This window comes from Pongo pygmaeus, chromosome X, assembly GCF_028885625.2.
Source record: "Pongo pygmaeus isolate AG05252 chromosome X, NHGRI_mPonPyg2-v2.0_pri, whole genome shotgun sequence".
NCBI classification, from domain to species: Eukaryota; Metazoa; Chordata; class Mammalia; order Primates; family Hominidae; genus Pongo; species Pongo pygmaeus.
In genome coordinates this window covers 42,208,725-42,223,005 of record NC_072396.2, presented here as the reverse complement: position 1 = coordinate 42,223,005, position 14,281 = coordinate 42,208,725, and the positions used below count along the sequence as shown (strand labels likewise).

At 40.0% G+C, this 14,281-nt stretch overlaps 1 protein-coding gene across 8 annotated transcripts in view; it reads left to right on the top strand.

Moving 5' to 3' along the window:
- The window catches only part of CASK (calcium/calmodulin dependent serine protein kinase), a 400,547-nt gene that overhangs the window by 319,083 nt on the left and 67,183 nt on the right, over positions 1–14,281 (top strand). For all 8 annotated transcript variants that reach the window (XM_054470905.1, XM_054470901.1, XM_063660449.1 and 5 more), the window contains exons 12-13: positions 6,791–6,868; positions 9,395–9,475. In XM_054470905.1, coding sequence (XP_054326880.1) covers positions 6,791–6,868; positions 9,395–9,475 — 159 coding nt within the window. The remainder of the gene's footprint in view (positions 1–6,790; positions 6,869–9,394; positions 9,476–14,281) is intronic.

Sequence of the window (14,281 nt, the reverse complement as noted above, 5' to 3'; positions counted from 1 at the left end):
ACAGGGTTTAGTGGCTGTGACAGAGACCATATGGCCTGCAAAACCTAAAATATTTTCTATCGTGCCAGGATAGGATTAGGATCCTGATATTCTTTTTTTTTTTTTTTTTTTCTTGAGACAGAGTCTCACACTGTTGCCCAGGCTGGAGTGCAGTGACGTGATCTCGGCTCACTGCAACCTCCGCCTCTCGGGTTCAAGCGATCCTTCTGCCTCAGCTACCCTAGTAGCTGGGACTACAGGCATGCACCACCACACCCGGCTCATTTTTGTATTTTTAGTAGAGATGGGGTTTCATCATGTTGGCCAGGCTAGTCTCGAACTCCTCACCTCAGGTGAGAATCCTGACATTCTTTAACATGGCAAGGCTTGTAATTGATTAGCTAATAGTTTTCAAATCATATTGAGTGTATTTTTCCCTGCAGCCTATAAATAGAATTTGATACAGCTTTTTTCCCAAGTATTTGCCAAAGATATCTCCTTGGCACAAGGCATTGTGTATTACTGAATTCTAGTAACAAGCTGAGGAGATCTGGATGAGAGAAAGGACAGCATATCAGCAGGGCAGGGTCAGGTCCCTGCTACTCTGGCTGTATGACCCTGACCATGACAGTTCACCTGACTGGAACTCAGCTTTTGACTTTTTAAAATGGAGGAGTTGAATCATGTTGACATCTAAGATCTCTTCTTTTTTTTATTTTTTATTTTTTGGTACCCCAAACAGAGTCTCATTCTGTCACCCAGGCTGGAGTGCAGTGGCACAATCACAGCTCACTCATCCTGGGCTCAGGGAATCCTCCCACCTCCCCATCTTGAGTAGCTGGGACTACAGGCAATCATCACCACACCCAGCAAATTTTTTTATTTTTTCGTAGAGACAGAGTCTCACTGTCTTGCTGAGGTTGGTCTTGAATTCCTGGGCTTAAGTGATCTTCCTACCTCGTATGGCCTCCCCAAGTGCTGGGATTACAGGCATGAACCACCACACCCAGCCCTAAGGTCTCTTTTACCTTGAAAATTGTATAAAGTAAGTCAGACTTAAAAGATACAAAAGAAAGGATTAAATATAGTCAAAACACATTTCTTAATTTTGAGGGAAAGTTTTTAACTGCACATGCAGGATCGAAGAGAAATAATATCTGGTTCCTAAAGAAACAAGCTGAAATAAATATTCCTGATGTGTTTATTTTATGTTACTCTGAATTTTTTTAAATCTATTTACAATTTCTATGTACTAGTCCAAATATAATACTTATTTTTTCTAGAGGAAGCATTTCTTAAACACTACTGTGTACTCAGCCTCACGCTAGGGGCTGTTACCTAATGTCAGAGAACCCGAGTCTGGTCGTGGGAAAGAAAAAGAACCACTTAAACAGCATGTTCTACAATGTACCTCAGACATTCAGTTCCCTCTTGACTGTTGATGCCCTTGGTATGGCAGACACCCCAGTGTTGGCTCTGTCCTGAGTTGCAGACGTGTGGTTTCTGCATCGTCAGTATACTCAGCACCTGGTCTCAGAAACGTTCTCGTCCCCTGCCCCCGGGGTTACCACATAGCTTTTTACTTCTGAGTCCTCTTGTCCTCCTGGGCAGGGCTGCACCCAGATGGCTCCAGCCAGGCTACCTTCTGCAGTGTCTCCTTGACTCATGGGAAACACACACATGCTTAACTCAACATACACTACAAGCATGGCCTGCCCCAGGTGGCCTCCAGCCATGAAAGAGGCAGGCACCAGTCTCTTTTTGCTTAGGACCCCAAATGCTACATGTCAAGCTGCCCCAAGGACTCTCTGTCACACAGAGATCCTTTCTAGTGTACCAAGGTGGGCCTATAAGTTGCTACAATTCAGCAAGCATCCCTCCAGAGAGTGAGATAGTGAGCTCTTCTGGCTGGCACCTCCAGTGTCTAATGCGTGGTTCTTTTGGGGCATCTACCATCCTTCACTTTGTATGAGGGAGGGTGCAATCCCCTCTCCTTTCCTCCCGAACAAGAAGAAGGGAATAATCAAATACTTGCTCTTCTTAGTCCTGTGACTCCTACAAATCCCAGACTTCTGCCTCTATAGGCAGAATGAGGGGTCCTGGGGTGAATATGGAAGGGCCATTTTGACTGCCTTTCAGCAAGCCCAGGAGAAGTGGTCTAGCAGCTTCGTAGCAGGTTCAGTGCCATTTACTTCTTCTTGGCCTTAGCTTTGGGCTTTAGCTGAAAGTCCGAGACTACTGGTAAGGTCCCAAGTAACATTTTATATATTCTTTATATATGATAGAATGGGGGGTGGGTAAAGGGTAAGAAAGACAAGCTGCAGTCTTCCTTTGTTCCCAAAACCCAGCTACCTCTCATTTGCCCCAGACCTTGACAAAACTCTACCTAGATTTGAAATTTGAGTCCTGCATATCTTTGCAGGCAGCATATAATATGCAGATGACCCATGAGAATGAGAAATCCAAAAGCACTATGCTTCTAACTACTGTTTTTAAACACTTCAATGTTACATCGCATTCGAACTTTTTTCCATTGATGACTTTTTATTTACCTGCTTTGCCATATTTCTCAAATGCTTTGTATATGCTATGGATATCACTAAAGTCTTTTGAGTCTCTAAGACAAAAATATAGAAGTTGGTGGGGGGAAATGAAGGTTGACATATTATGCATATACATCAAGATACTCTCCAACTTCGGGTTGCCCACTGAGATCATTGCCAGTTGTTATTGCTGGGGACCAAACTACTTACTCTCAGGTCTCCAAAGGGATGAATCCTTCATACATTTCTGGGCCTTTGGTTATACAGATTTTTGGAATTTGTGAGCTCTTTGAAGACAGAAACTCTCATCTTTTTCATCTCTGTATCCCTAGTACATAGAACCCCACATTTTAGTACATGGTAAGACTTCAATAAATATTGAGTGGATGGGTATGTGGATGAACCAACAAAGGGTCACTTCTCTCTGACAGTGACAAAATGAGCCCATTCCTCACTCCGTCCTGCTTCAGTTCTTACTTGCCCTTTTGGTTGATGAGCCAGCAGCCGAGATTCACAGTGTATTCTTTTGCCACATGGACACCATCCTCTCTATCCTGTGGCTGCCTTGAGAGGTGCAGTTTCTAGGACTTGAGAGCTGCAGTTTTTAGAAGAAGCAGAGCCCAATGCCCCCACCTCAGGTAGAAGCCCCATCTTTTAATTCCTTCCCATTGTATCTGCCTTTCATATTAAGCATCCCACCTCCCCCTCATCCTGCCACTACTTCCACTGAACTTTAGGTGAATTGAATTTAATTTAGGTGATTGAACTGGATCAGACCAGACCAAAGGCATGGAAGAAAATTTGGTCTGAGTATCTTCCTTGGAGCAGTGCCTTAAAAGAGATTCCAGGCACTTGTGTGCCACCTATGAAGTTGTACGGATAGAACAGCGGTTCTCACTTGACCACTCTGTGCCTCATTTTTCTCATCTTAAAGTGAGAATAGTACGGGTAACCAACTGCATAGGATTGTTTGAGGTTAAGTGAATGAGTATATGTTAAGAGCTTAGACTAGTAACTATCATCTAGTAAGTGCTCAATAAAAGTAATATTATTGCTATTAGTAGTAGTACTATTAGTACTCTCAAAAGTTAGCACTGGACATAAGATTTTCAAATACCTAAGGAGTTTATTAAAGCACAGATTTCTGGACCTCCTTCTTAAGTTCTGATGTTGTAGGTCTGGAGGGGGGTCCAGGAATCTATGTTCCATAAGTACTACATTTGATTCAGCCACACGTTCTTAAGAAATTACAGATATAAGACCTAAGGAACTGTATATGACATAGTAAGACCAGTTCAAAAATTATCTCCAATTTGGGGAGTTGTGGGATTATTTTTTCTTTGTGAGAAAAATTGATGTGCATTTATTAAATGTTTAAATAGAAATGAACCATAATCATAGTTGAAAATGTTGGAGATAATAGTCCTTGATCAAGAAGAAGGCAAAACTTACAGTTTATCATGGAATTAGACATTATAAAGTGATGGTGCTATCAACTTGTAAAGCCTCAAATTAAATTTGCTTTTTTTCTCAAACAGGTTTGAGATTTTTTTTTTTTTTTTTCGAGACAAAGTCTTGCTCTGTCACCCAGGCTAGAGTGCAGTGATGCGATCATAGCTCACTGCAGCCTTGACCTTCTGAGTAGCTGGGAATACAGGCACATGCCATCATGCCTGGCTAATTTTTGTATTTCTTTTGCAGAGACAGGGTTTTGCCATGCTGCCCAGGCTGTTCTGCAACTCCTAATTTTTGGCTAATTTTTGTATTTCTTTTGCAGAGACAGTGTTTTGCCATGCTGCCCAGGCTGTTCTGCAACTCCTGGGCTCAAGCAATCTGCCTGCCTCAGCCTCCCAAAGTGCTGGGATTACAGGTGTGAGCCACTGCACCCAGCCGGGTTTGAGATTTTATAAAAATATTTTTATGTATTCACTTAGATTATTTAAGCTTTGCTTGATAATTAATATTATGACACGTCAGGTGGTGACTAAATGTGTTTTTAAAGTGTTATGTATTTTTTTAATTGTGATAAGAACACTTAACATGAGCTCTACCCTCTCAACAAATTTTAAAGTGCATAATACAGTATTGTTGGCCGGGCACGGTGGCTCACGCCTGTAATTCCAGCGCTTTGGGAGGCCGAGGCGGGCGGATCACAAGGTTAGGAGTTAAAGACCAGCCTGGCTAACATGGTGAAACCTCATCTCTACTTATAAAATACAAAAAAATTAGCTGGGCGTGGTGGCACGCACCTGTAATCCCAGCTACTCAGGAGGCTGAGGCAGGAGAATCACTTGAACCGAGGAGGCAGAGGCTGCAGTGAGCCGAGATTGAGCCACTGCACTCCAGCCTGGGAGACAAAGCGAGACTCTGTCTCAAAAAAAAAACAAAGTGCACAATACAGTATTGTTAATGATAGATGCAATGTTGTACAGCAGATCACTAGAACTTACTCATCTTGCAAATGTAATGTAGTGTATGTATGTATGTGTGTTTTATGGTTTCTTAGTTTTTTTGGTTTTGCATTTTGTTTGGGTTTGGGTGGTGGTTTTTTGTTGTTTTACTATTTTTTATTGCATGCATGCAGTGCAATTCATTTCTATAGGCTAGTCTGGAAACCTAATCACTATTTATAACATTATTTTTGTGGGAAAATATGATCCCAGTTACAACATTGACATTTCTTTAGAGATAGAAAGCATTCAGAAGATGGAGACTGCTCACATATATTTTACAGGGATTTGGGCAAACTTTTGTGGACCAGCCACAAATCACCATTTCCCTAAAATGTTAATATAATGTTTTAAATAGAGCAGCATTTTACTAGTCTACTTATACTATTTATTTAATCTCTGATTTAGTAGTGCTTTCTTAATTAATACATCATTTAAAAACTTGTCCCTGCTCTATCTTCACATTGCTTTTGTTAGGCATTTTTATGTATGATGTGGCCCAAATATTTACAAGTCATAAAAATTTATCTTGCATCAGTATAAGCAAATCTGACTATAATCTGAAGAATGTTTATAGTCAGTATTTGACTTCTCAACTAGCATTGGTGTACAGAGTAGGTGAAGAAAAAAAAAAACAGAATAAAACCAACCACAAAAATCCCCACCTATTTTAGAGAAGTTAGGAAATAAAAGTGTTCACAACAGCCGAGGTCATCTTTAACTTTTCACTTTTCAAAGCAGACTGTTGACTATGAAACACTTTATTTGAGGTAGAAATTAATATTTTAATTGTATTTCTAAAATAATTAAATGTATGTTCTTCAGAAAGCTGAACTTTGGATCATTTAGGTTTGTGGAATTTTAGAAATATATTTAGTTTCTTTCTTTTTTTTTTTTTTTTGGAGACGGAATCTCGCTCTGTCACCCAGGCTGGAGTGCAATGGCGTGATCTCGGCTCACTGCAAGCTTCACCTCTCAGGTTCAAGCAATTCTCCTGCCTCAGCCTCCCGAGTAGTTGGGGTTACAGGTGCCCACCACCATGCCTGGCAAATTTTTTTGTATTTTTAGTAGAGACGGGGTTTTGCCATGTTGGTCAGGCTGGTCTCGAACTCCTGACCTCAGGTGATCCGCCCACCTTGGCCTCCCAAAGTTCTGGGATTATAGGCATGAGCCATCGCACCCAGCGTATATTTACTTTCTTTTCAGTGTGTTCTCCACTCTGAATTGGCAGAGTCAAAAGAAAAAAAGTTTATGTCCTTGACTTCCTGCTGAAGGATACCAGCACTGATTCTGTTAATGAACAGCCCTAGTAAAACAACCATAAACCTTTGTGAGAACATTCCTTCCTAGAAGGAGTTGGGTTTGCCCTTTCCCAAGATTTAGGTTTCTGTGAAAATTCTTCCAGACGTGCCTTGGCCAGAAAGCATTCTTTCATTTTACTCCGTATAGACGTGCCTTGGCCAGAAAGCGTTCTTTCATTTTACTCTGTATTCATGCTATTGAAAGTTGCTTCTGTCAGAGGAAACAAACACTGTGATTGAGGAAATATTGACGAATTTTAAATGACAAGGAAATTGCCACATTGACAGAATTTTGGTCCATCTATTTAAAGGTGATTTTTTGAAAAGATATGCATAAGACTCATATTCTGACAAGTTTCACGGAACAATTCAGAGGTTATTACCAAGAGGATCCCACTGAAATCATCAGCCTGCCTTTTTAAAAGGAAAATATTGTTTAGTGAAATAATAAATAGGAAGCTCTGAATTTTAGCAAAGAATTGTGAGTGTTTACTGGTTTTTCTTCTTTGCTTTTTAGCTGTATGACAAAATTAACACAAAGTCTTCACCACAAATCAGGAATCCTCCAAGCGATGCAGTACAGAGAGCCAAAGAGGTAAGTGATATATTTTATAGAAGTATTTGGCATCATCATATTTGCCACCTTTATTGAAGACATTTCTGTTGCATATTAAGAGGCAGTTTCCCTGGAGTCACAATTTAACTCATTATATTCAAATTTAGTATTTCTAAGTTTAATACTGAACATACAGAAAAGAAAAAAAGATCTCTGCGGCAATATTGCCTAGATTTCTAGTTCTGGTTCTGCAATGTAAACTTGAATACATTACCATCAATTTTACTTCTCTTTTTCTGTTTTTTAAAAAAGAAAGTTATTTTACAACACTTGGTGGAAATAGACATGCTATAAAAATTTGAGTTGCTTTTTGAAGGTGGTAATGTTTGAAAGTTAATTAAATTTCTGTAGCAATTAAATATACTGAGTTCAAAGAAGTCATTTTTGTAAATTGTCAAGGTATGTGGCTATATCTGTCACAAACTTTTAAAAACCTATTTATGATAGAAATACAACATTGCAGAAAGTTTGGAAAATAAAAATAGATCCATAATCTCATCACCCTGACACAGTAGTTTCCATTTTTATATATCGTTTTCTAGTCACTCTCCATTTGCATATAAATTTTTTTATAGTTGTAATCAAAATGTGTCTTTTTTTAACCTACCGTTATATAATAAGTATATTTCCATGTTTCTACTTGATCTTTACAAATATAACTTCTAATGACTGTAATATTTTTCTTTGCTGTTGTTAAAGTATAACATATTAGCAATTCTCCCATTGTTAGACACATAGGTTGTTTTTTTTTTTCATTTTTTGATCATGTCAGTCTTTGTGCAAATACATTTTTCTTTTAGAAAAATTATTTCTTAAAAAGTGAAATTACTATGTGAAAGACTATGAAGGACATAATCCCTTCCCTACCAGATTTTAGACACAAAGTCTGTACTGGAAGATGGTATACGTTCACTGAGAAATGAGACCCATGCAGTGGAGGCTGCCCGGCCTGCCCACTTGGTCAGGACTAGCTTGGAGGGGTTGTCTCTGACTTTGCCACAAAGGGCTCATAGAAGGGAATTAAGGTATCGCTGATAGAAGCATGAATCACCACCCTGTCTTCACAATACGCAGATAGAAGCAGAGAGACTCTGGGGACAATTATTTGGCTCAACTGGACAGTGAAAACCTGCTGGTTTCCCCCTAGCCCTGCTTAGGTGGAAATACCACACCTCTGTATTTAAAAATAAACTAGGAGAGGAGCAAGGACCCAGAGAGAGTATGTGGTTTTGTCCTCTCATTTCACTAGTAGAGAAACTCGGAGCATAAAATACACCAAGGATAATTGTTTTATCATCTTGAAACAATATGAATTAACAGCATAACCAGCACTCTAATGAACAGGGTATTCGGATAAGAAAGCTCTGTCATTTTTGTTTGTTTGTTTGTTCTTCCCTGAGGCAGTAGTTGAGTAGCACAGAACATTCTAGTTATGATGCTAAAATCTAAGGCTCGGGCCATGTGACCTCACAACATCCCCCTCCTGCCCCAGTAGGAAGCTTTTGTATGGTTTTCACAGGTTGAGGTGAGAGTCCTCCTGGATGGATGGTGGTATGATCCTGCCATCCAGTTGTGCTGAAGCAATCCTTGATTGGCTTGATGGTTGGAATTCAGTTGAGTGTAATGCAAACCTCTGAATCCAGCCATATGCAGTTAGAATAGCAGCAGGTGTTTACTCAGAAAAAGAACAGAGGCTTTTTCATGGGTTCATGTCCCATAAATAACTTATACAGGTAAACTCCATCCTGGTGGTAAAGGAGAACTTTTGAAAACAATTTTATTTGAAAACAACCAATATTACCTGTGCAGAAAAATGTTAATGACTAATTAGTGAAGAAAATTTGAGTGGAAAGAGAAAATAAGGCTTTAAAAAATTGTTCTCTTAGGCTCCCTGGCGTTTAACCCTAAAAGCCATTAGCAGAGGCATGACTCTCTGTGTGGGCAGATGACTATGGGGAATAACATTGATCCGGCAGGCATTTTTGCATTTTCTACATTACTTAAAGAAAAATTACTTGTGTATTCTTAATTAAGTAGTCTAATTAATTAGTACTGTTCTTGAAATCGTTTTTATTTGTGCCTGTGTCATTGTGACATTTCTAAAGGGAATTGGTAGTGCTGTTAATATAAAAGAAAACTTCTTATTAACTTTTTGTCCATATTGATTTTTATGGTGGGTTTGGAAAAAGATATTCAGAGATACTCTTCCGTTAAGTTTCATAAATCTGTAATAAATACATGTTTCAGGCTTGTCATTTTGTTTTATATTTTTCAATAACCTTTTAGGTTATAGTTGACAGACTATTAGAATAATTTGCTTCATTTTTATTACCATCAATACTGTTCTTCTATGTATTAATAACATTTGAATAAAATGAAAAGTTTTTCAAAATAATTGTTTTGCCTGCCATAAAAATCCACTCATAATTTTTAACTTAAAAGAATTTAACATTTTGTAAATCTTGTGTCATGTTTGTATTATTATATATCTTGTTTATTTTTTAGGTATTGGAAGAAATTTCATGTTACCCTGAGAATAACGACGCAAAGGAACTAAAGCGTATTTTAACACAACCTCATTTCATGGTAAGTAATAATTAAACTTCCATAGAACTGAAACCTCACTCTCAAAAGAAGTTTTTAAACTACCCTCATAAAATGTAGCCAGCTTCATCTCATGCATTTTTATCCATATCATATGAGACTATTAAGATTACAATACCAGGTAATACCAAATATTTTAAGATTCTTTTGTTTATTTTGTGTCACAACTGTAAAGATACTCTTGGTGAAGTGGCTTTTCCGGGACTGTACTCATCAGACAAGGGATTTTCTTTCTTATGGGGTAGTCCTTTAGTCACTAGAACTGTTTATGTTACTTAAACCACAAAGAACTAAAATTAGAGACAGTTTTCAATAATAAGGAATTGTCTGAATCTAGGTGATATATTGGAAGAATTACATCTCTTTTGACAATGCAAAACTGCTGCACTTTCTTGGTTCATTTCTACTATATGGAAAATGGGGATAACACCTGTATTTAGCCAAATATAAAGCTAAATAACTAAACAAAGCTCAAAGCTCAAAATAGATAAGATACTTTGCTGTGGAAAAAGGTCCATGCTTATCTACCTAACTGCAATACAAAAACACAATTACAGATGGAAATTCATGTTGAATATACCATTTTAAAAGCATTAGCCACATCAGTTTGTGAAAAATATGTGAAAAGTAGAAAATTTACCTCACTGCCCTTTGGGAGAAAATCTGACTTAAAAGCCTTGTTCTTATAACTACTGTTACAGATGATACTTTGAATTTTTATTTATTTATTTACTTTTGAGATGGAGTCTCACCCTGTCACCCAGGGTGGAGTGCAGTGGCGCGATCTCAGCTCACTGCAGTCTCCGCCTTCCAGGTTCAAGCAATTCTCCTGCCTCAGCCTCCCGAATAGCTGGGATTGCAGGCATGCACCACGACACCTGGATAATTTTTGTATTTTTAGTAGAGACGGGGTTTCACCATGTTGGCCAGGCTGGTCTAGAACTCCTGACCTTACCTCCTGCCTCAGCCTCTCAAAGTGCTGGGGTTACAGGCATGAGCCACCATGCCTGGCCACGGGTGACACTTTTAAAGTAATAGTAACAGTATAATATGTGTATCAAAGCAATTACCTGTGAGTTATTATATATATGCTATTTTATGATAGTGTTTCTTTTTTTCTTTTTTTCTTTTTTTTTTTTTTTTTTTTGAGACGGAGTTTCGCACTGTCGCCCAGGCTGGAGTGCAGTGGCGCAATCTCGGCTCACTGCAAGCTCAGCCTCCCGGGTTCACAGCATTCTCCTGCCTCAGCCTCCCGAGCAGCTAGGACTACAGGTGCCCGCCACCACGCCTGGCTAATTTTTTTGTATTTTTAGTAGAGACGGGGTTTCACTGTGTTAACCAAGATAGTCTCAATCTCCTGACCTCGTGATCTGCCTGCCTCAGCCTCCCGAAGTGCTGGGATTACAGGCGTAAGCCACTGTGCCCGGCCCTTTATGATAGTGTTTCTAAACCTTTAACCAAGTTGTTGAAATAAATTTTTTTTCCTCAAAGTAACTACCTGGAAAGAAACAATTACCATATTCATCCTTCCTAACTCTCCCACCCAAGCATTAAAGGCTGAGTTCAAGTATAATCCTTGAGAGTATTTGACTTTATTCTGTGGTAACAGCACTGTCCAGTGAAATACAATTAGGATACAGGTTCTAATGCCTGTGGATGAGTGCATTTTTACAACCTAGGTGTATAAACACAGAACTTCGTTCAAATCTCACCTCTTTTATCAAGATATCTTGTAACCTCTCTACACTTCTCTTGAACTTTCTCTTCTCTAACTCTTTTCCACTTGTTTGTATTCACCTGCATAACATTCTAATGCTTGCTGGCCTGCCAGAGCAGGTCCCTTCCCAGTGAATGAGCCAGGGCAATTTTTCTTTGTCCTTCCATATCCCAGCCCAGTTTTGTTGTTCTCATTGAGCTTATGATCTCATTTAGTCATTGTGCTTATCTCTATTTCACAGAGCAGGAGAATAAAGAAACTATATGCTTTATTAATAATCCTCAAATGTGATGAATCACAAATATCTGCAGTTAAATTACCGTTAATATTATCTTGTTCACTGTTCCATGCATATGTACTGTGTTTCCCCAGATTATAATTCATTCCCTTTTAGACAGCATGTCTTCTATAGCAGAGGTCTCCAACCCCTGGGCCACCGACCAGTACCCATCCATGGCCTGTTAGGAACCAGGCCACACAACAGGAGGTGAGCAGCAGGCCAGCAAGCATTACCACCTGTGTCCCCCTCCTGTCAGATCAGCCTAGGCATTAGGTCCTCATAGGAGTGGGAACCCTATTGTGAACTGCGCATGCGAGGGATCTAGGTTGCATACTCCTTATGAGAATCTAATGCCTGATGATCTGAGGTGGACCGGTTTCATCCCAAAACCATTCCCCGACCTCTATCCCCCACCCCCACCCACCCTGCCATCCATGGAAAAATTGTCTTCCACAAAATGGGTCCCTGGTGCCAAAAATGTTGGGGACCACTGTTTTATATTATAAAAGTGGTTAAAGATGTGAATTCAGATGACATGGGGTTGAACTCCATCCTTGCCACCGTAACTTTATGAACTCTGACTCTGAGCCAACCTCGTGGAGTCAGAATAAGAATTAAGTAGCTGATATATCTACTGTGCGTAGCACAATGCTTGACATATGCTTAATGCCTAATAGATGTTATCTGATACCTATTATTAGTTGCTCCATAGTGTCTATCATGTATAGGGCACATAGTAAGTTATCAGTAAAACATTGAATAGATTAGGAACCTGCCCGTTTGCAGATAGGTTAGCCTCTCCTTGGCTGACTGCTCTGTGCAGTGTTCCATAGCTAGAAACAGATATATAATAAATTTTGGACCAGGCACAGTGGCTCATGCCTGTAATCCCAGCATTTTGGAAGGCCAAGGCAGGAGGATTGCTTGAACCCAGCAGTCAAAGACCAGCCTGGGCAACATAGGGAGACCCCATCTCTACAAAAAATTAAAAATAAACTAGCCAGACATGGTGGCACATGCCTGTAGTCCCAGATACTTAGGAGGCTGAGATGGGAGGATCACATGAGCCTGGGAGGTCGAGGCTGAGGTGGGAGGATCACATGAGCCTGGGAGGTCAAGGCTGAAGTGAGCCATGATGGCACCACTGTACTTCAGCCTGGGCAACAGAGCGAGACCCTGTCTCAAAAAGTAAAAAATGCCAGGAACTGTGGCTCATGCTTATAATCCCAGCACTTTGTGAGGCTGAGGAACAAGAATCATTTGAGGTCAGGAGTTCAAGACCAGCCTGGCCAACATGGTGAAACCCCATGTCTACTAAAAATACAAAAAAAAAAAAAAAATAGCCTGGCGTGGTAGCACACACCTGTAGTCTCAGCTACTTGAGAGGCTGAGGCACGAGAATCACTTGAACCTGGGAGACAGAGGTTGCAGTGAGCCGAGATCACGCCACTGCACTCCAGCCTGGGTGAGAGCGAGACTCTGTCTCAAAAAAAAAATAAAAATAAAAAATGAATTTGGACAGACATGTCTTTCTATAAATTGCTAAGTAAACTCAGCTCAATTCAGAGAATGATATAGGGCCATATGAGACCAATAGATCTTTCAGATTTGAAGTAAGCTAAATAAATTAACATATACCCAAATAGGAGCCTTTTTTTTCATCAAAATCATTACGGCTCATATAGCCCATTGTATGACAGCTTATCTGCCTTCTAAGTCTCGATATGTTTTGCTTTTCTGAAGTCAGAGAGAAGTTAATATGTGCATTGCTATTAGTAAACATTTTCAGAAATAATAAGCAATTTTTATAATTTATTGAATACCTAGCTAGGTGCTTAAAAGACATTTTCATTCATTTATCAAATAAGTAAATGCCTACTGTATGCCAGGCACACTATGCCAGGCACTAAGGACCTAGTAGTGAATAAGACAAACAAGATCCCTGCCCTCATGGAACTTCCACTCTAGTGGAGGTGGGGTGGGAGGACAGGTAGGAGAGGTAGAGGTAGACAATGAGCAAGTAAGCTAACAAGGTAATTTCATATGGCAATAATAACTATGAAGAAACGAAAGGATAATGGTGCAGAGATTATAGTAAAGTGGGAGCTGCTTTAGATAGTCAGGGGAAAGCCCCTCTGAGGAGTAGACACTTGGGCTGAGACTCCTTTGGGGAAGAGCAAATGCAAAGGCCCAGAGGCAGGAAAGAGCTTTGTAGATTCAAGGAGCAGAAGTCCATTGTGGCTGAGATACAGTTAACAAGGGAGAGAGTGGTACTTCCTGTACCAAGAGAGGTCAGCAGAGGCCAGACCAATTTATTTATTTTTTTAATATATAAAATAAGGCCAGGCATGGTGGCTCACGCCTGTAATCCCAGCATTCTGGGAGGCCAAGGCGGGCGGATCACGAGGTCAGGAGTTCGAGACCAGCCTGGCCAACATGGTGAAACCTGTCTCTACTAAAAATACAAAAATTAGCCGGGCATGATGGTGGGCGCCTGTAGTCCCAGCTACTCAGGAGGCTGAGGCAGGAGAATCTCTTGAATGCAGGAGGCAGAGGTTACAGTGAGTTGGGATCGCGCCACTGCACTCCAGCCTGGGAGGCAGAGCGAGACTCCATCTAAAAATAAAATAAAAAATAAAAATAAATAAAAGCCTTCCAGGCCATTGTAAGGAGTCTGCAGTTTTCTCCTGATTGCAGTAGGATGACACTAAGTGATGGCACGCAGGAAAATATCTGATCTGTGCTTTGCTGGAGCTGATGTGTAGAGAACGGACTATGGGGGGATAAGAGT